General features: G+C 34.5%; 1 protein-coding gene across 1 annotated transcript; it reads right to left on the reverse strand.

The window, feature by feature from the left end:
- Window positions 1-13,844: 13,844 nt before the first annotated feature.
- Window positions 13,845-20,666, reverse strand: LOC115993134. The gene is made up of 5 exons (XM_031117420.1): window positions 20,219-20,666; window positions 19,954-20,083; window positions 19,186-19,278; window positions 17,514-17,714; window positions 13,845-14,300 (listed from the first exon to the last, which is right to left on the reverse strand). Exons 1-5 carry the CDS (start codon window positions 20,521-20,523, stop codon window positions 14,067-14,069), a joined length of 963 nt encoding a protein of 320 aa, XP_030973280.1. The 5' UTR covers window positions 20,524-20,666; the 3' UTR covers window positions 13,845-14,066.
- Window positions 20,667-22,076: the final 1,410 nt, after the last annotated feature.

Consider the following 22,076-nt stretch of genomic DNA (forward strand, 5'->3'; position numbering starts at 1 on the left):
AGCAATCTTGAGATCCAGCACTGCCTGCTTCTCGGTAGCAAGATTGATCTGGGTCGAGTACAGCTCTTTGCGCTGGTCCTCCGCCTGGGTCTCGACACTTTTCAAACCAACCTCTGCACTCTTGCGTCGTTGCTCCGACTCCTTGAACTTCTCCGTGAGTTCAAGGTGATCGTGTTTAAAGGACCCCAAGGTTTTCTCCATCTCCGTCCGAGTTTGGGTCTCAGCCTCAGCCCGACTACGGTTACCACGGCAAAATTCCTCAGCCACAAATACCTGCTGAGTAATCTACGAACGAAAACGAGATTGTCTTAAAAATCTAACGAGGTTAAATAAATCAATGAAACAGTAAAAGGATTACTTACCATCGCAAGATCCCTTTTAAGGGATAGGAAGATCTCGGGCTGAGAGAATCACCTATAGGCCTCCATGTCCCGAGGAAGGAGTAGGGGTTGCTCTAAGGCATCAGCCACGTACCCTGCCCGGCCTCGGTTATACTCTCAGACCAAAGCATTGTAGGGGATGACAACCCCATCCAGCTCCAACTTGGGGTTCCATGCACGCGGGGTAGCGCGCACTTCAGAAAGGTTCTCCTCATCCCGGCTCTCCGAGGAGTTACCCCTTCTGCTCCTTGGCGCCCGAGTGGTTTTTTGCTGCTTGGTTGGCTGGGCAACCACCTCACCCTACTCAGGAGTGTCAATCGGCCTTTTCTTCTTCAGGTCCGGATTAACCTTAAGGCCAAGGTCCGAGGAGTCCTGAGGGATCACAGGAGGAAGGGTTTTGACCTGTGACGGGGTTGGTCCCTTTGATGACTGACCTTTCGATGACTGACCTTTCCCTTGGGAGGCCATCAACTCCTTTAGAGGTTTTCCCTTTCCTACCATGGGCTCTATCTCTTCGTCCGAGGGATTGTCCGAGCAGATGACGATTGAGGGAACACCAACTGCGGAATGTTGGTCCTGCTCTCCTTCAGGATCAGAAAGCTCCACCAAGGGAGTTTGCTCAACTTCCTCCTCAAAATAAAACTCATCTATCTCTTCCTCAAGGGAAAGACGAGATGATTCAGCTTCCTCTTCAACCGGAACAGCAACGCCAGGCTCGTTTGGCGGAGGTAGCTGCTCTGCTAAGTAGGGATCTCTAACGCCGGGTAGCACGACCGGTGGCAGATCACGTTGAGCTAGGAACCCGTCCTTGGACACATCAATCCTAGCCAGCCTCGGACTGCCAGCCCTTATGGCGTGACCGATAGCTTGGAAAGAGCTGCTCAGAGATTGATAGCCCAGAACCAGATGGGCAGCACGCAACTGTCCGTCCTCGGTAACGTAAATCTCCGACCTAAGAAGGTAGTTCAACGCTGGCACGTTCACGAAGTTTATCCGAGGAGCGACGTGAACTTTATCTGCAAACAACCAAGAAAAGTGGGGTTAGTTCATGAAATTTTCCAATTACAAAGAAAGCGAGAAAAATAACTCCCCAATACTTAATCCTTTCCCAAAAAGGATTGGCCCTAAAGACGCCGCACCTGGGGTTACTACCCAAGTTGGACAATGAATACCATCGAACCACTCCCCTGAAGCAATAAGGAAGTCATTCTTCACGGTCTTATTGGATATTGGGAGACAAGAGATCAACCTAACGACCTCGGATCGGGATTTAAGATAATACCCTTCATCCTCGAGGCGGTGACACTTGTATAGATAAGCCACATCGTGCCAAGTAAGGCCTAGATTCATCCGCTCGTCTAAGACATCTACACAGCCTAGTATCTTGAACATATTTGGGGCACACTGATGCGGCGTCAATCTATGGTTGGATAGGTATTCCCTTGTAATCCTACACATGGGAAGTGTCATCCCTCCCTCTATGAAAGCAATCATGGGGATAACAACTTCTCCCTCGCCTCTATCTGTCAACACTCCTTCGAGAGGATAGTACTGCAGCCCCACCCCAGGGGGAATGCGGTATTTTGCCCTAAAGGCCTCCATAGCGGCCGGAGTTTTTACTAGTTTTTCGAATCTACCCATTTGAGCTGAACTGGAGGAATGAAAATAAAGACCGAGAAGAAAAGTAAAGTCCGAGGAGGGAATCGAAACGACGAAATGAACGGAATGCACTGATACCTTCACAAAACGCTCAATGGGATGCCTGGAAATCTCTCTTGGAGGAGACGCCTCACGAAAAACGGCTACGGTGGCTTAGCGGGCGCAAGTATTCGCAGATCTCTGGGGTTCAACGAAGTTCTCTGGAATCCTCTGGGGTTTATGAGATGCAGATAAAAAGAAAAACTGAACCCCTTTGACACCTTATATAGCTGGGAGGAGAGAGAAAAGATCGCTCCTGCCTAAAAATTCGAGAAAAAGACGATGGCCGTTCGATCTACGCCACACCGTTGGATGAGGGAAACATAACACCTCCAGAAGTAAATGGCCGCGCCTCGTAAATTGTAGCGCGTCCAACATAACTGTCCGCACGCGCACCCCACGCTCTCCTTACTTCTAACCTCTCACTAACATCGAAACCCCGCTTTTTTCCTCGGAAGGAAATAAAAACCGGAGTTTTGAGGGGCTATTGTGGGGCCCGGCCCAAAATAATGGGCTAGTCTAACTACAGGCCCGTCCGAGAAGCATCCTTTCCGAGGAGAAATCACAGATAAAGCATTATTCAGGCCCAGTAGCGCCAAAGAAACCTGTCCGAGAAGTAACTCCTCCTCGGACATTACGAAGTCCAAACGAGGAACTCGCCCCAACCATCGCAGTTCATCCTCCCAGCATATAAAAAGAATAAAATCTAAAATATCTCATGGAAAGCTGCCACCACCACATTAATTGCGCCACAACCACCCTCTTGGCCGCATTAATGAGGAAAAGACCCTTGAACAGTACTACCTTGGTCTCTGCAACTCACAAAGGGAGTGATAAGGGCGTCTGATGGGACAGATGCTCAAGTAGATGCTTAGATGATCAACAAGTGTAAGGTTGAGATGAGAACAAGATAACTATATAATGTAGTGGAGTCCCTCAAAGAAGGAGACGGAAAAAACTGTATTCGGAACTAAAGAAATAGAATCTTACTTTCGAGATCCATCCTTGCGTTTTTGTTTTCTGCAACAATATTGTCCGTGTAGAAGACCGAATAGGCTCACTAAGGCTAAGTTCTTTGACCCATCCTCTACAAATTTTTATTGTGAGTTGCGCCTTGGGCCGAGGCCTGATCAATAGAGTTTGGGCCAGGAAAATTGTGCAACTACAAGTATGAAAAATATATATATATATATATTTTTTTTTTTTTCAGTTGATGAAATTTTGAAGGGATTTTACTTATTTAAACTTTATTAATATACTAGTAATTGTTTTTCAAATTTCTTAAATTTAAATCCTCAAGCCCAAATGAAGAAGCATGGTAAACTAGATACCTATAAGTAAGGGTGGCAAAATTGGACACGACCCGTGAACTCGACACGACACGACACGAAATTAGTAGATTATGAGTTGAAACTTAATGGGTTCGTGTCGTATTCGGATTAACACAACTAACCCATTTAATAAATGGGTTGGATTAGTGTCCATCACATAGAACCTATTTGACATGTTTGACTCGTTTAATTAAATGACATTTTACTAATATACCCTTCAAACCCTAAGTATATAGACTTATTAGTTGTTGTGGTTTATTTTCTTTGACATATTATGATTAATTATTTGTGATATTGAGATATGCTTTAGTTTTGAATTATTATTTGTAAAACAGTTACTCATTAGTTCTGACTTTTATATTAAAAATATCTATTTTTGGTTTTTCATAATTCATATCAATTTGGTTAATACTAATTTTTTTTTTTTTTTTCATTTTGATAAAATCTAATAAACATGTCGACATGATTGACCTGTTTAATAAATAGGTTGTGTTAGGATTGAGGAATCCTAACCCGTTTAATAAACATTTCGAGTTAGGATTAACCCATATAATTGAATACTCATAAGCCAATATGACACGAATCTGACACGCAAATACAAATTGTCACCCCTACCTATAAGGTCACATGGTAGTATTTCGATTTCACTAATCCAAACCTTATCTTGAATATGGATCACATCAAAATTTGGAAAACCAATGCTTAGCTCTAAAATGGATTAAGATGGAAAATCATTAAAGGCTGTCTGGAAGTGAACTAGAAACCTACAAGGCTATAACGTCACAATTAAGAAAATTTTGATTTCACTATCCAAATCCTATGGTACATATGGGTCATCTCTCTAAATTTAGAGAGCTTAGCTACAAACATGGATTGAGATGGCAAATCTTTATGTCTACATACAAATGCGACAACCAGAATAGTCAAATACACGTTGGAGAAATCTAGTTTTTTTTTTTTTTTTTTTGGGAAAGCGATACAATCATTCATTCATTAAGATGTAAATAATCTTGGTACAAAGCTTCCACTGCTAGTGGTGGCAAATCCTCTAACCATTATTTCATCAATAGTATTTTTTGCATACATAGCTAATGAATGTGCCACCATAGGAGAAATCTAGCTTTTTAGATTCAATTTATTCCCACTTATAATACCAAAAAAGAAAATTACAATTCTACTTGTCAAAATTATAACACATGGTAAAAGAAAATAAGGAGAGATAACAGAGGGAAATAAAAACAGAAACACATAATTGAGCCTAATAACTTACGTGTAAAATAAAAAAGTCTTTCGACTACTACTTCTTTACTATTAATATAAGTGTTACAATGAATCATAGTTTTAAAAATTGGATCGGACCGGTCGGTTCAACTGAAAACCGGACACTAATCCGGTCCGATTATTGTTAAAACCTGAAAATGGAAGAAAAACCGTTAAAATCGAAAAACCGCCTATTTAACCGAAAAACCGGAAACCAGTACGGTTAAACCGGTTTTTAGCAGTTCTTCGTTAAAACTTAAAACTACAGAGGCTGTGTTAAAAAAAGAGAGAGAGAGAGAGAGAGAGAGGGAGAGAGAGAAAAAGAGAGATTTTGTTTCAGGTTTGAGAGTAGAGATTTTGATTTTGAAAATGTTTTCAAGCTTGAAGTTGTGAAGCCTAAGACACCAACAGTTACTCCAAAAACATCAGATCTCCTATCTTTGGGTTGAGGAAGGAGACCAAAAACGAAGCAAATTTTATATGACTTTATCTGTCTGCACTCCGCTTCAGCCTTTGTTTTCTGCTCTTGCACAGTTGCACTTGCACATACCCATATTGATGGGAGAGAATATTGAAGAAGGAAATCCGGAAATGAAACTCTAGCAAAACCAAAAAGTGGATGGGAAAGAAATAAGTCCAGAGAGTTGTTTGAAAGTTTGAATAAATGTGTGGTGTGTGTGATATAAACGTGTAACTGTAGGGTAGGTGAGAAAAAAGTAACAAGGGCAATGATATTGTTACCTATTGGTGACTTTCTTTTGGTTATTTGACAAATTAAAAAATAATTAAAAATTGTTTGTAATTGCTATACTTTACCGTTTTATGGTTGTGTTTTTTTTTTTTTTTTGGGTTGAATTTTGTTAAGTGGTGTCCAAAAGTTGGAAAGTTAATATTTAATGTTTTACTATTATTAATTTTTTTAGTTAAAATGACTAGTTATAAAATTATTTATTTATTTTTATAATTAATAATTATTTATGACATTATCGGTTCGACCATCGGTCGAATCCCGATCAGACCATAAAATCGATAAACACTCCTTATTTTGGGATGGTCGAACTCCGATCAGACCATAAAACCGATAAACACTCCTTATTTCGGTTCTTTCACCATACTGGTTTTTAAAACCATGCAATGAACACATTAAGAGTATTATATATTAGACAATAAGGGTTATTTAACTTGTACTACAAGTTAATAATGATGATGGGTTGTTTAGACCCCAAAAATACTGAATTATCAATTTTTTAATGCCAAGTTATTGAGTATACCAATACTAATTATGAAAGCCTTTTGGTTTTTAAAAAATATTATTATATTTATGGATACTAATTTTATCAATTTTATTTTATAAAATTATACTTTTACCTTTAACAATATCATTGATTCTTTTAAAAGTATTATTATAATCACAGATTTTTCTATAGCATTTTTACAAACTGTTAAAGTAACAAACTTTTATTGGTTCATATTTGGGCCACTACTTATATTATTTTTTTTCTTTACCAATAATCACTCATCACATCAGCAATTTATAAAAAAAGATTTGTAACTCTAGTATTTTCCTCATTTTAAAGACCATAAAAAAAATTATAGATCTAAAATCTAAAACAAAATATACAAGTTCAAAAAAATTACCAATAGTAAAATTTAGAAAAATTAAGTCTGATCAACCAATTTTAACCAAAACAAACAACCTAACCTTTTAAAAAATTTTAAACAAAATATATATATATATATTTAATCCAACATCGCACACATCAAAGAAAAAAAAACCATCAATGGCTTAGCAGCAACAGAGTCGAAGGCTGAAGTTATTGCACACAACCAGCAGCAAAGTCACCCTCTAATTCTAAATTCTTATTTCGTCCCTACTTTGAAGTACTACTTACTAGTTGAAACTTCAAAAAGCCTTTGGTCGATATCAGTGAGCAATTGGTGAAACTTCAAAGTACTAGTTGTTATGAATATCATTTCGGATCCTGTTTTGGTTTGTCCATTCGAATGAAATGTTTTGATACCGGTCTGTTTCAATGTATCGTTTTAGGACTATCGCTATAGATATATATAGTTTTATAATTTATACCACATAAAGCTATCAATTAAAAATAATAAACATCCAATAATATCAATAATAAAAATGAAAACGGTCATGGCAAAGCAATGTCATTCCTAGAGCTAATCATAGCGGTCCATCTCAAACACCAAAATGCCCATTGTAGCCGCTTCAGTAGTGCTCCAAAACCAGAGAAATTGCAACAGCTTCAAAAGCCAAAGTTGAAATCACCTTCCCTCTCTCTCTCTCCAATCTCACTTCCACTCTTCGTCCTCTTCGTCGACTCCAAGCAATTCATTCACATGTCACAAACTCTTCAAGTACTAGTTGCTCAAGTTATCAATTTTTTTAAGGTCAAGTACTAGTTGTTAAGGTTCGCTGTTCTTGTTTTGTTTCTGTATTCAAATGAAATCTCCTTCCTTCTGAGCACTTTTTGAGCCAAATATAAATTTAAGGTCAAATAAAAAAAAAAATGAGGAAAGTTCATATTTTCATGTGAACTAAATAAGTCAAGAATAGCTGGTGGAAATTACAATTTAGATTTAAATTACAATAAATTTAAGGTCAAATATATATCAATCATCAATCGGTGGCCTACTTTCAAGTCTTAAAAAAACTCAGAATCAATGGACACGTGATCAATGTTCTATTTTGTCACGTGATCTTTCGGTTGGTGGTTTTATAATTCTAGATAATCTGAGTGCGCCATGTGCTTGTGATCTACACTCTACAGTAAAGAGATTGCGGCTTTGCATGAAGCATGGTTTTTTTGCCAGCTGAAATGTCCTATCATTGACGACGACTTGTATAGAAGTTGAAGATTTTCATGGAAATTATATAAAGAAGACACTTTCTTTTTGCTTACGGTACAGCTTTCAGGACACATGCACACTCGTGATTTGTGCATGTTTTACATGCTTATATTGTTTTGATGTTATCAAAAGTTTCAACCCCGTTTTGGAATCGAGGTTAAAATCTGTCTATTTCATTGATATAATTCTCGAATTATAAAAGATACGTGAAAAAATTGTATTGTAAATTGATTTTTGATTTTTTTATCATTTATTGTCAAATATATAAATATTTAATAAAATTATAAAATAATTATATATATATATAAAAGGTATTTTCATTATAAATTTGATATATATTCCACTAATGAATATAATAATTACTATGCAATGAAATTTAACAAAACTAAATAAATAAATCAAATTAACTTATGTGTATAAAATGAACATTCAAATTGACTAAACTCAGAAGTGAGAATACATGATATTGAACCAAAATAATAATATTTTCGTCTTAGCTAATTAACTTCATTTAAGTCAATGTTATTATCATGTTCAACATCTTGCAAAATTATTTTTTCATGGATATTTTCTTCATTATTATCAACATTTACTTTTTTTTTTTGTTTTTTTATTCTAATAATTTATTCTTTGTATTTTTTTTTTCTTAGCATTCTACTTTTCTAGACTTGTAATAATAATTATAAAAAATAAAAAATAATTATATTTTCATTTAATATATTATTAATAGTATAGAAAATAAATTTGTCAATATGAAAGTGAGGGTTATGAGTATAATCTAAATTTTGTAGGAGAAAGAAAACGGACAAAAAAAAAAACCTCATGGACTTGCCATTTTAGACTCAATTAAGTTTCCCAATAAATTTTTTTTGTTAAAAAAGTCTAATAACTTGTTTAAATCAAATAAAACCACAAATGTTAACAAAAAAAATTCATTTTAAACCCACATGTCTATGTATCGTACGATACGTATAATTCACCGATACAATATGATTCATACGATACGCACCTATGTATTGGACAATTCATGAGCACTTATGATACGTTCTTACAATACGAAACTTTTTGTACACGATACGATATGATACGTATTGCGTATCGTACGATATTGACAACTATGGAAAATACTATTTCGTTTCTTATATTTTGAGTCACAGTTAATTTAGTAGTAGTAGTCAATTTGGTCTTTATTATTTTCAATTTGAAGTCAATTTGGTCCTTATTATTTTCAATTTGTAGTTAATTCGGTCCCTACTGTTAACTTACTGACGGAAAATGCATATATGGCAAACGATTTTCACTGTTGGAATGCTTAATATTAAAAGATTAAATAAGATGATGATGTGTCTAAACTTTAGTGATCACCTCACCACGGCAAAAAAAAATCCACATAAGCTTTTAAAAATATTTTATTTTCTTTACCAATTTTTTCCTTTCTTTATTTATCCTTTTAATATTCTTACACTTTTTTTTATCCAATCAGTATTTCTTTTTTCTTTTTTCTTTTTTACTTTCTTTTCTTGCTAACCAAATAGAATTTCATTTCTTTCTTGCAATTTTTGGCTCGCCAACACCACTCAAGAAGGAGAAGAAGAAGGCACAACGATAACATTCTTAGGGTCATGCACTTCATCTTCAACCCAAGATCCTCGACGTTAATTTGAACCATCCATCCAAAAAATTGCCAATTACCATACCCATTACAAGCAAACACAAGTACAACCCAATAACAACAGAACCTTTTGGAACTACAACCAAATCCAGAAAATGAAACCCAACACCGCCACCACCTGCAAATCCACGAGCCACTGATCTGCAACCTTTTGGACTTTCCATTTCATGGGTGATACCCACGAGCCGACTACACAAACACTAGGCAGGGCCGACCCTTCCACTAGGCCAATTAGGCCATTGTCTAAGGCCCCCAAGTGAAAGGGGGCCCCAAAATTTTGAAAAAGAAGGGGTAGTAGAAAAAAAAAATTAGTTTAAGATAAAACTCCAAAAAATCTGATACATCCTTATGATCAAAGAACAAAAAATCTGGAACATCCTCATAAATATTGGTACCTAAAAATTATTTGGTCTAAATAAAATCAATTATCTCAAAAATATAATCCTTAACCTCTAAAGAGAGAAGAATTGAGAAGAAAGAAGATGAAAACAAAGTTGAGAGTATGAAGAACTAAGAAGAAAGAAGCATTGTAGACATACTAAACTATAAAGAAGTAATAAATAAATATATGAGAGAATATATGCAATGGGAAAGTTGAGGAGTAGAGGTGGCCACGTGGGTGGGAGCTTGGGGAATGAGAAAAATGATTTGAAATGAAGGTTCTAGGAACTAGGAAGGTAGTTTTATTTGTTGAATAACCAAATTTGTTCTTTAAAGAAAATAAATAAATCTAACCACTTATTTTGAATATTTTAAAACACTATTATATACATATATATATAAAATTAAAAAATTATATTCATTAATCTATATAATTTATCTATTATAGTAAAAAGTAATATTAATTACTCTAACATATATATATATATATATACACATACTAGTCTTATCACATGCGCTTTGCCCATGTGATGAGTTTTTTTTTTTTTTTTTTTTCTTTTCTATTCTAGTGTCATAATTTTTCTTAAAAAAAAAAAAAAAAAATAAGTTTGTTTTGAAGACATGGATTAATAGGACAATGCACTATTCATTTTAAGTGGAGTTGGAGAATGCCCCATTTTAGTTCTCACCTAAGGCCCCAAAATATCTTGGGCCGACCCCTGACCCTATGCACCAAATCAATATGTTTAGAGAGAGGTCTTATCTAGAAAGAGAGATTGTGGTTTTTGGCGGCGGTTTCGAGAGAGAGAGAATGGGATCAAGAGAGGAAAAAACGAGTAAAAGCTACTCTCATGGTAATCTTGACACGATTTGAGGTCAGAGAGGAGAAACCGAGCTTAGAAATAGAAATAGAGACCAAGAGAGAGTGAAATGAGAGCTAAAACTCTGTTGTTTGTACTTGAGCTCTACGGCGATGGTTGTTGTGGGGGTGATGGAACTGTTGAGTGAGAGGGAGAGAGAGAGAGAGATGGAAGCTTTAGAGATAGATAAAGGAAAAAAGAAGAAAAATGATTCAGATGTGGTTTTGTGAAATTGTGGGTTTCTAGAAGAAAAAAAAAGAAAAACTTAAGAAAAGGGAAAAAAAATGATAAAAAAATGAAAAATTCATTTAAGGAGCTGATGTGGCTTATTTTTTTTTTTGGTTGCCATCTAACATTAATGTGGCCATTAAAATTTAAACATGTCAGCATTTCATTTAATTTTTTAATACTAGACATGCCAACAGTGCAAAATGTATGAATTTTTTTAGCAGGTGGTGTGTTAAAATGAGAGATGTGATATAAAATGTATTGTAATATGATGTATTAAAATAAATAAAATAACTTTCTAATATAAAAATAGAACTTTTTTGTACAATTGATGTTGATGCTCTTAAAGCAAAAATGGAAGTGGAAGTCGGCCTAGGAACAAGCTAACTAGCTGCCCGAACAACAACAACTGAATGTACAAACCCCTAGGGGAACGATAGAACGGGGTCTCAAATAAGGGCACCACCCCAAGCAATCTAAGCCAATACCATAGGCATCACGTTGTGAGCGATCACCAAACATATCCACTTCGCAAAAAGTGTATGGTGTGGCAATGAGCAAGTACCCTAGGACTCTAGGAGTAAGTCCTCTCAAGTCTCAACTAACTTAAAGGGATGTCATCCTAACCATTTCTCCCCTTTAATTGGGTACTGATTACCAACCCCACTAAGAAAGTACTTCAAATACCCCACAAATGTGGTATGCCTTTTTTCCAGCCATACACACAAACCAATTCTTATCCATTTTTTAATTGCTTCGTTCGTTCCATTACAAACTTAACTTTTGACGGACCCTCAAGCAAACTCTATTGACTAGCTCGGAGGATAGAAAGTAGGTTGCAGTTGCTTCAATTAGTGATTGTTTGTTCACCAAAAAAAAATTAGTGATTGTTTGTATGCACAATAATTGTGGGTTTGTCCCATATTGCTAAGAGCTTGGAAGTAGGCTTTATAAGATATCTTGAGAGTTAAGTACTCATTTTGGGGTGAACTAGGGGCTTACGCATATAATGTTTTCATCTACTCCTCTCTTTCTCTTTAATTACTTAATAAAATGAAGAAGAAGAAAAACCTTTAAAAGGTCCTTTGTGGGCTTTGTTCAACATTGATAAAGTGGGAGTTGGAGATAGGGTTTATAAGGGCCCAAGCTACCTTTAGGAGTTAAGTACTTTTTTAGAGTGGGCTTGGGACTTATTCTTATAAACTTTTCATTGATTCCCCTTCTGCTAAATAAATGAATATAAATAAGTTTTTTCTCGAGTTAAGCTCAACTTATTCATAAACAACACAATTCATTTATAACTATACTTGAACACTCCAACATGGAAGTTGTATGTTGGGTTAGGGGAAAATTGTCATCTCTTGACTTTTTTTTCGTCTTTTCTTTGGTGGTTAAGGTCATACATAAACTGGTCAATATAATATTATAGGATCATATGAAATGCTTCTATTATTTAAAGCCTTATTATTATGAATTTAAAAAAAAAATTACAAATTGAATAAAACAATATTTTTTATACCATTTATTAACTTTTTATAGGAGTAAGTAAAATTTTGAAATCTCCTATCAAAAACTTCTGTTTTGTGTATAATTTTCAATTGCAAAAATTTTGAAATTTAAACACTTCATACATGGAATAACTATTGATCTTTCATCAATTAATTTGATATATTACAAGTTGGAGGGTACTTATAAGGAGATATATATAGAGACTATGCATGTGTAACATACAAATTAATACCCTTCATGTGTGACCCATGAGTTGCATAAGGAGATATATATAGAGACTATGCATGTGTAACATACAAATTAATACACTTCATGTGTGACCCATGAGTTGCACATGGCTCACCCACAAATAAATGGAGGAATTATATATATACACACACACATACATGCAAGGTATATCTAATGAGATTGCAGCATTAATTCATTAGATTATAAGCTGGCAAATCATTTCGTAATCTTTTGTTTGTTGAGCAAATCGTATCATAATCTACTAAGTGCTAACATATAAGTTAGAAACTCCGAAATGATTTTGCTCAAATAATTTCAGCCAAAAGCCTCATTTTGTTTTTTTTGTTTTTAATTATTATTATACCAATGTAACGAGCCGTGTGAAGATCTTGTCCTCCACTCATTTGTCTTGGAATCGAGAGAATTTATTAAGCTATAATTAAGTCTCAACACAAAATATGAAATTTGTTAATTAAAAAAAGTAAAATTTTAATTTTAGTTCAAACCTTAGAGAGTTAAATATGGTGATTGGAAGTTTATGAATTAATTGTGAAAGGGCCAATTCAAAGGAGATAAATTATCATTAACCCATTAAAAAATTATAACTAAATTTTAAATGAGGTTGCACTATATTTATATGTAGATTTTTAATTACCAAATCTTTATTATAAAATGGACTATACATTTTAAAGCAAATGAATTAGAATATTTCTTGCAACAATTATACTAAATCATCTATGTAACAACCTAATAAGTAAATACCATGTAAAACTTTGGCAAAACAAGCTCTAATAAAGTAGTATAAAATTGAATCACATGACATTCACTCATTGCATTGTTACATAGATAACCTAGTATAATTTTCACAAGATTATTTTTTCGAATGAACATGTGTATTTATAGGGCGTGCGTGTTTAACAATTTTGGATTGCAACCGTTCCAACATGAAATGGCAAAGTCATGCTAATCTTAGGCTTGATTGAGATTTGAGAGTGAAAATTAGTAAATGGAGGATTATTGATCTACTTTCCCAACCATCCAAATCAGCACCTCCAAACAAAGCTTTGACCTTTCAACTAAACAATGTAGGGGCCCACAACAGCTATACTAAAATGAAGACTTTCTCATAAATGAATTTATTGTGTGCTTTTAGCCAAAAAGAAAAATGTGCATTTTGCACTGCTTAGCAAGCAGCAGCCTTAGTTTTCTCTTCAATTGTGTGGTTAGTGCTAAAGAATTCCTTTTATTTGATTCATTTGAATTCTGTGCTATTTTATAAGTTGCAATCAAACTAATTCATTTGCCACTGCCAAGCGCTAACCCATGTTTTCTCTTTTTATCATATGGAATAAACTTTATCAGTCTGACAACAGTGACCAGAAAAGGGAGGAGGGGAATAACAATTAACAAGTGGCAATAGAGAATAAGATGTTCGATTGATAATGACTTTTTAAAATACGACTTAAAGATTTTCCATTGAACCATGTATGATTGAACTCAATTCACAAGAGTTGAAATCATCACATGAATTGAGTGTGAAGTGTGATGGTTTCTTTGAAATAATTATTAACCACCAATGATTTCTTCTTTCAAATTTATTGCTTTTTACTGTATACCTATGAATGACAACACAGATTCTTTCCCCCTGTATTCAAGACCAGGGCCACTTAGCCTTTCTCCATGTGAACTGACGAATCTCGCAACTCCTGTGCAGGAAATACCCTTGATCGCTTCCTTCAAATTGCAGGTGTTTGTCTTTGTCTGATCCAATTATTGGACAGCATTGAATTTTGTGGTCACGTATCGAAGCTTCCTCCCTATATGCTGGGTTAGTATACCTAGGGTGTTGGATGTATGATACATTTTTCCACCACAGCTTCAAAGCCTGTAGAAAAAACATGGATTTAAGAGAATGAAAAGTAAATTCAAAGCAATCTTATCTTGGAATTTTATCCAATATGAGTTTATAAAAGGATGAGAAGGCAAGACAGTATATGTTTTAAACGGTCAACAACCAATCATGTAATCAACCTCTTAACATAACCAGAACTCAGAAAGTCAAATAGCCCAAGTTCGGAATTTATGAAGAATTTTCATAGCATAGCTTTATTTCCATGGTTTATTTTGTTGGCTTATTCTATGTACTGTTGGGGAAAAATAAACGAGGAAAGAACACACTAAGCTAAGCACGCAAATAACTGCACAAGGGTCATGTTCAACTAGCTGAGGCATCTTTAATCAAGCACACACATCTCTAAAACCCAATTAGAACCTTGTTTATACTTATCATGAACTAAAAGTTGCAGTTTTCTATGAATCAATTTGATTGTTTCAAGAATGCCAATAACACATGTGAACAAAAGAACCACAATTAAATGACAATACATATCAAATTTCATTGGGTATCACTGTAAATATTGACATTAGGATCGACCTCATACATGACATGATTGCAAAAGGCAGTTTTCAATTTTCGTCCTTCAAAATTTTCACCAAACCTGTCTATCTCTTTTTCTTTTCAGTTAAGATATTGCTTGGTGAACTCTTTTTCTTTTCAGCTGTGATATATCATATATGTATTTTGTACAAAACTTGTTATGTAATAATGAGTTTCTTAGACATGGGGCAAGTTTTACACCATTTATAAACTAAATAATGTAAAATGGGGAAAAGTATTCAAGATAAAGAAAAAGGTCTAAGCTTAGCTAAATAACTCAAACTAAACAACATTCTCATTTATCTATAGAGATGAAGCAATTCCATCATTAAAACATACGGCTCTCAACAAACTGTAAGGGTGGTTTTGAGACCGAAAACCATGTCAGTTGACTGACAACAAACCACCAAATAATAGTGATTGACAAAAAATTCTCATGATGATCCTTGAGACCAATAATCATGTCAGTTGACTTCTCTCTCTCAAACAAAATATTTCAGCCATTCCGGCTAAAATGGAATGGAATTGACAAGTTTGCATATGAAGTATGAACATTTGAGAAACAAATATCGATATTGTGAGAAGCCAATTGGTGAAGTTAGAAACAACAGCTAAATTCAAATCAAGGAGCATGAGTTAGCCTTTGATCATCTAGGGGCATAAGGTAGGGCCGGTTCGTGGGAAACTGGGAATTCAAATAAAGCTGCTAATTTCAGCTAACTTCATCAAGAATGCAAATTTAAATATCAATTATTCTGTCAATTATTCTGGGGTTTTTGATGTGCGCTCTTTTTAAAAGCTGTTATCTAGTCCTAACACTGACGAATTTCCTTGGAAGGGCATTTGGTGTGCAAAGGTGCCTAAACGGGTGTCTTTCTTCCTATAACATTGACAATCTTGTCAATAGAGGTCGGTTTCTGGTAAATAGGTGTTGTTTATTTAGCTGTGATGGGGAATCAGTGGATCACCTCCTGCTTCATTGTAAGTTTTCTCATGCCTTATGGAGAGAAGCTTTTGCAGTGTTTGGGATCCAATGGATAATGCCAAGGTCAGTCAGCTCTTTTTTTTTTATGTGGAGAAATTGGTTTGGAAGGCATCATTTCGACCATTTGGAATATGGTCCCGTCATGTTTAATGTGGTTGGTTTGGCAGGAACGCAATAACTGCACTTTTGAAGACAAGGAGAGAACATTAGATCATCTAAAATCTCTCCTTTCTGGTACTCTGTTTCTTTGGGCTCGCATTTGGGGGTGTATGAATTGTATTTCTTTATCTGAGGTTTTAGCCTCTTGTTCCTTTAGTTCTTGATTATTTTTGTATCTGTTTCTTGTTCAGAGTGTTCACTATTGTGAGCATGATGTTCATTTTTTCAACATAAAGTCTTATTACCTATCAAAAAAAATTATTCTGTCTAAGCTTGCATAAGTTCAAAGTGAGCATTCGCCACCCTGTTTTTACTTGGTCTGACACCACCCTTTAAGATTTGCCATATGGTCACCATATACTACAGAGAAAAACCTACACATGTGCGCGTGCACACAAACATATATTTTTTATTATTATTTAAATTAGAATGTTTTATATGGGTTTTCAACTTTATGCTTTGATACAAGTTTCGAGATCAATCTACCCTTATATAACTCAAATTAACCAAAAAGATTTGCCAATTGGAAGCCCTAAAGGTTTCCAATCATTGCAATTACACAATCAATTTTTCATCATTAACAGAATGCTTTAGAAGATATGACAAAATTTCAGATATTATAAATTATCATGAAACGGTTTGCTTACTTTTGATATGAAGCAAATTTGGTTTTTCAACTTGGGGTTTAGAAAGTAACACTTTATGAATATATGGTACAATCTATTAGCATCCATTAGATTCTGCTGTTAAATATTACCGTGCATCTAACAGCTATGTACAATACAAGTGAGTACGTCCTATTTCTATAAGTCACAGGTGGATAAAGTATCACTTTATAAACCACAGGTGGCTATAATGCCACTTTTAAACAAAGCATATTATTAGCTCATGCATGTTTTGATGGCATAGTTTGACAGATACTGATAGTGTGAACCTCAGGTAGGTAAGTACCCCATCTTTTAAACCATAGGCTGGCAACCAAACTCCTCTTACAGCATAAGTGTTGGGGAAAATGTAATTTACCCTATAATAATATGTACAGTGCATTTGCAATGTCATTTATCCCAAAGCACCCTGAAAAAAACTCCATCCTTCTATAACATCATCTAGTATTACATTTTCAAATTTTTATTAGACTTATTCACTCATTCACTACGACTAGTGCCAATGGGCAGACAGCCCAACTGGAATTCCAACATAGTTGGTGGCTTCTGTCCGTGGTTAGATCCTGCTTATGTGTGTGGGTGCATGAGTTATTTTCTATAGCCAAAAATAACTTTCCAGTTGCTTGCCTCTTTACCAAATTTGAAAAAGGGGGAAAGAAATGAAAATCCTGAGCCACGATGACAAGTTAGTTTTCTGAATTTCAAATATCATACTCTCAAGGTGAAGAAAAACCAAATTAAGGTGAAAAGGATTCATGGTACCAGCCCAAGTAGCTGTAATGAAAGCTTGTTGAATTAATTTGAATAAATACTACTGAAACTAAGTTCTAAAGAGCTCCCAATTCTACTTACATGCCAGTAGATCCACACTGCAACCTTGTGAGGCATCAACCAGAAGAACATAGCATGATCAGAAACTAAGGATGAGGGAACTCTTTTTGCTTTCAAGACAGCCGTAAAATAGTCACCAAGCTTGGGGTGTTGAACTGAGATTGTCACATACAGATTATCTCCAGGAGCATTTGCTCTCATGTTCCAATTCCCAAGCATATCCTGCAATTGTTTCCCAAATGACTACTCAAAGAAAGAAAAAATCTTTCCATATTAAAAGTTTGGATAATCAAAGCACATTAAGATTGATCACTATAAACTAAAGCCAAAGTATCTCTGATTTTTCCTTTTTTTGGGAAAAAAAAAGTACAATCAAATATTCAGCCAAAGTATCGGCATCATGTCATTATTTAGGTTGAAAATCTATGTCAGGAAGTATTCCCTGTAAAACATCCTTGCTTCCCCTAACCCATCAAGTTTTAGAACATAGTGAAATACAGATTCAGATGCCAACTTTTTTCCTTTTTCATCTTCAGTCAGAAAAATAGCGAGATGCCAACTTTCCAGCACACCTTAATATTTCTATTTCTATTTCTTGTATCCCTAATCATGGTTGCAAGTCTGTTATTCTACCATACTTGGTGAATTTTTAAGCCTAGAGGCTTCATTTCATCTATGGGCATGCCTGAATTGAAGAAGACCGTCCTTATAATAGGTTATACCTGGACATCCATATTCTTTCAGATGTTATAGGTAGCACCAAGATAGATATTACCTTTAAATGGAATTACTTCAGATCTTAGCAGAACTTTGGCTAATTAAGACAATGTTCAAGATGACATACAAGAACAATGGCCTTGTTGAAGGCTCACAACTTCCAAGTTGAAAGTCTCAAAGAACATAAATCCAAAAACGTGCATAAAATTTAGTAAATTGTTCCAAATTAGATATGCAAAGCTTCAGTATTACATTTATACCAATCATTTCCAGCATGATATATTTATTCTGGTTGCAAAAGGCTATGTTTCAAATGCCTTCTCACTCAATTGCATGACAGTGTGAAGAAAAAGGAAAAAAGAAAAGTAGCCATCAACTGATTGACCATTTGCCAAAAGAAAATTTCCAGCATATAAGATTCAGTTTGGGTGCAAAAGGTGATGTTAAACACCTTCCGACAACTGTATAAATAGTGTGAAGAGTTGCAAAATGGAAAAAGGAAGCTTATTAACTGAATGGCCATTCACGAATAGAATATCAAGATTCCAATCACTGCCTATGAATGATCAGGCATCAATGTCAGATAGTTGTCCCATTTCATTTTTGCATTTATAGTCCAATGCTATAGATTCTTAGAAATAACATAGGAAAAAAAGGAATGAACTTTTCTCTCTCATTTGTCCATGCAGAGAAACAACTAAGAACTAGAAGACAAGATGTTTCTGTAGAAAGCACCAACTAGACAACGGTTTATCATAGAATGCACCATATATATTGCAGTATTTATCTCACGAGGGAGGAATCCAAAAGAATGGACACATCAAACATTCACACAAAGAAGTACATCAATTCAATGCTAAAATTATTTAGGAAAAAAAAAAAGTAATCTCACAACTGGTTATCAGATGGTGCTATAAGGTATGAGGAAAAGCAAGTCACTAAAAAATGCAAGAGCAAAATAATTTCTGAAACATACCATAAAGGGACTAACGTGTAAGGACTTTGCCACTAAATCAGAATTTGGATTGAAAACAAATGTTACTCTTTCACCCCATGGTGTGTTTGTTACCTGAAACAAGAAATCATCAACACCATCATCGCTTAGCCTAAAGGCTTCAAGCAACATGAGATTAAAATCTAAAAAAGAAGAAACACTTAAGCAGCATGAAAATAAGACTTTTGACAGGAACAGGGTAACTTCAGCCTTGATGCGTTTCATATTTTGGTCAAATAAATCTTCAGAGCTAACAACAATGAGAATTTATACAAAAGAATGTGAATTAGTTCCATTAGTTGCTACAAAAAGAGTATCATATTGATGAAATATTTCCTTACATGCCAACACAAAGAAAACATCATGATCAACTTTCAAAAGTCTACAATAGTATATGTCATGCATCAACTTTGTGATCCTAACTTCTTCTTTCAGTACGTTCAAAGCTAGCTGATTATAACATTCAACATTTGCTAATAATTAGTTCTTATTTACATGGGGGATTTCTTCTGCATTAGAATTTACTTTTACAATTTAACTAGTCAAGTAAACAATGCTTAACTTTATGCCAGACCACAGTTTGTCCAATAAAACCATGCACAGTCTATAACATTTTCACATCTTAAAAATTCCAATTCTTAATAAAAATGAAGAATTTTGAGAGAAAGCACAACAACAGGTGTACATTACTTAAATTTGAAGTCAACAATATGAGATAGAAATCCAAGTAAATTGTAAACAATCACACACCTCAGCAATGCACTTCTTCAAAAGCTGAGTAGAGGCAGAGGTCTGGGCTTCAGCTTCGATATCGTAGCAATAATACAAACTCAATGGGTTCTGTACGTATCCCACGCTCGGAGGTATTGTCAAAAGCAAACTGACCCAAAGGAAAAAAAAAAAAAAAAAAGGTTACACCTTTACACATAAGCATATGACATAACTCGATAATCCTTAAACTCAAACCTCAAACTAGTGTCACTGACAAAAAACGAGCATATACATTAATACATACACTTGTCCGTTGGTGGAGGCAATTTGGCGAGCTTGGTCGGCGGAGAGGTGGTCGGGAGGCGCGTGTGGCGCGTGGTCGAGGTTATAAAGCGCGTAGCGAACTGGGTACCAGAAGGAATGGCGGACGGGGCGACGGCGCTCGTGCCAGACGGTGCCTTCGTAGAGAGAGACAAATTCTGATGAGTTAGAGGAGGAGCGTGAAGACCAATGGCGAGGGAGGAGAGTGCGGAAGAGGAGGAGGAGAGAAAGAGTGAGTGATTTGAGGAAGTTGGAGAGAATTGTGGCCAAGAGATAGAATGCTTCCATTGATGAGCAATTCCTAAATTAACGAACCAGCTATAACATCTTTAATATTCAATCCCATTTAAAGGCTAGAGCACCAGTGTCAGCACTCTAAAAAAACAAAATGTCAACGTACTAAAAATTTACTTTCAGTGGGACAGCAAAAACTGAACGAAATGGGAAAATAGGCATAATTTTCCAACTATCTAGTTAATAGGTCCGGTTTTGAAAGAAATTGGGTTAGTAACATCTCAAGTTTATGACAGTCGATTTTGGCTGTATAAATCGACTCTCACAGAGTCGGTTTTGGTGGTCCGTGGCATCTGATGTGGCGTTATTGCCAGGTGGGAATCCGTCAATCCCTTCAGGATTGTGAAGGGGTCCACCGAAGTATACATTTATATCAATATTCTTCAAAGATTGTGAACCTATTAGAGAGCCAAGCCAAGGAAATTTATGTTAGTGACATATTTTATCTCTTTCATTTATGTTCGAATTACAAAACCTTTTCTATCTACTCAAAGTACAAAAATTACAAGGGATCTAAAAGTGTAACAATTGCATATACTCACCCCACATCACATACAAACACACTCAATCATTATAATTTCGTACTCAAACAAATAAAAAAACTAAAAACAAAACTCACCCCCATTACAAATTTTAAACTCAGCTCTAACAAAAATATAAATAAAAATATCATCATTCCAGTGCTACGGAAATTAATGGCATACCCTATTACACTACTATTAATGAAATAACATAGAGCAGGGTTCATCAGACAAAAGAAAAAAGAAAAAAAACACTAATGTGAATATGATCATGATCAATCAAATTAGGCATATCATCTAATTTGAAAATCAAGGCATTAATATACAGTGAAATATACTAGATGTGATATACAAACTCAAATTTTGACTCTGAATCATAAAAATCATACAATAAAAAATCCGTCATGACAGTAAATTTGTTTCGGATCTGCATCAACTTATGTCATCCAGAAAATGGAAAAATGCTAGCTGCTTAATTAGGTGCAACTGGACCGGTGACCCAATTATTTTCATAGCTTTTACTGTATTCAATAATGTCTTTCTCATGGTTGGAATTTCATAAAAGTTGGAGGTTGCACAATTCTTTGAACCTGTTTCTTTTTTCTTCCCTTATGTGTCTATTATTTATATATTTATATGAATATATGGTTGTATAAATATATAAATATAAATATATAGTTGTATAGATATATAAATATAAATATATACATATATTTATATTTATATAAATATATAAATATAAATCTATATATTTATATAAATATATATATATATATATATTTATATTTGCATTTAGTTGTGTAAATATATAAATATAAATATATTTATATAAATATATAGTTGTATAAATATATAAATATAAATATATAGTTGTATAAATATATAAATATAAATATATAGTTGTATAGATATATAAATATAAATATATAGTTGTATAAATATATACATATATTTATATTTATATAAATATATAAATATAAATCTATATATTTATATAAATATAAATATATATATATTTATATTTGC

Source organism: Quercus lobata, chromosome 5, assembly GCF_001633185.2.
Source record: "Quercus lobata isolate SW786 chromosome 5, ValleyOak3.0 Primary Assembly, whole genome shotgun sequence".
In the NCBI taxonomy this organism is placed as follows: Eukaryota; Viridiplantae; Streptophyta; class Magnoliopsida; order Fagales; family Fagaceae; genus Quercus; species Quercus lobata.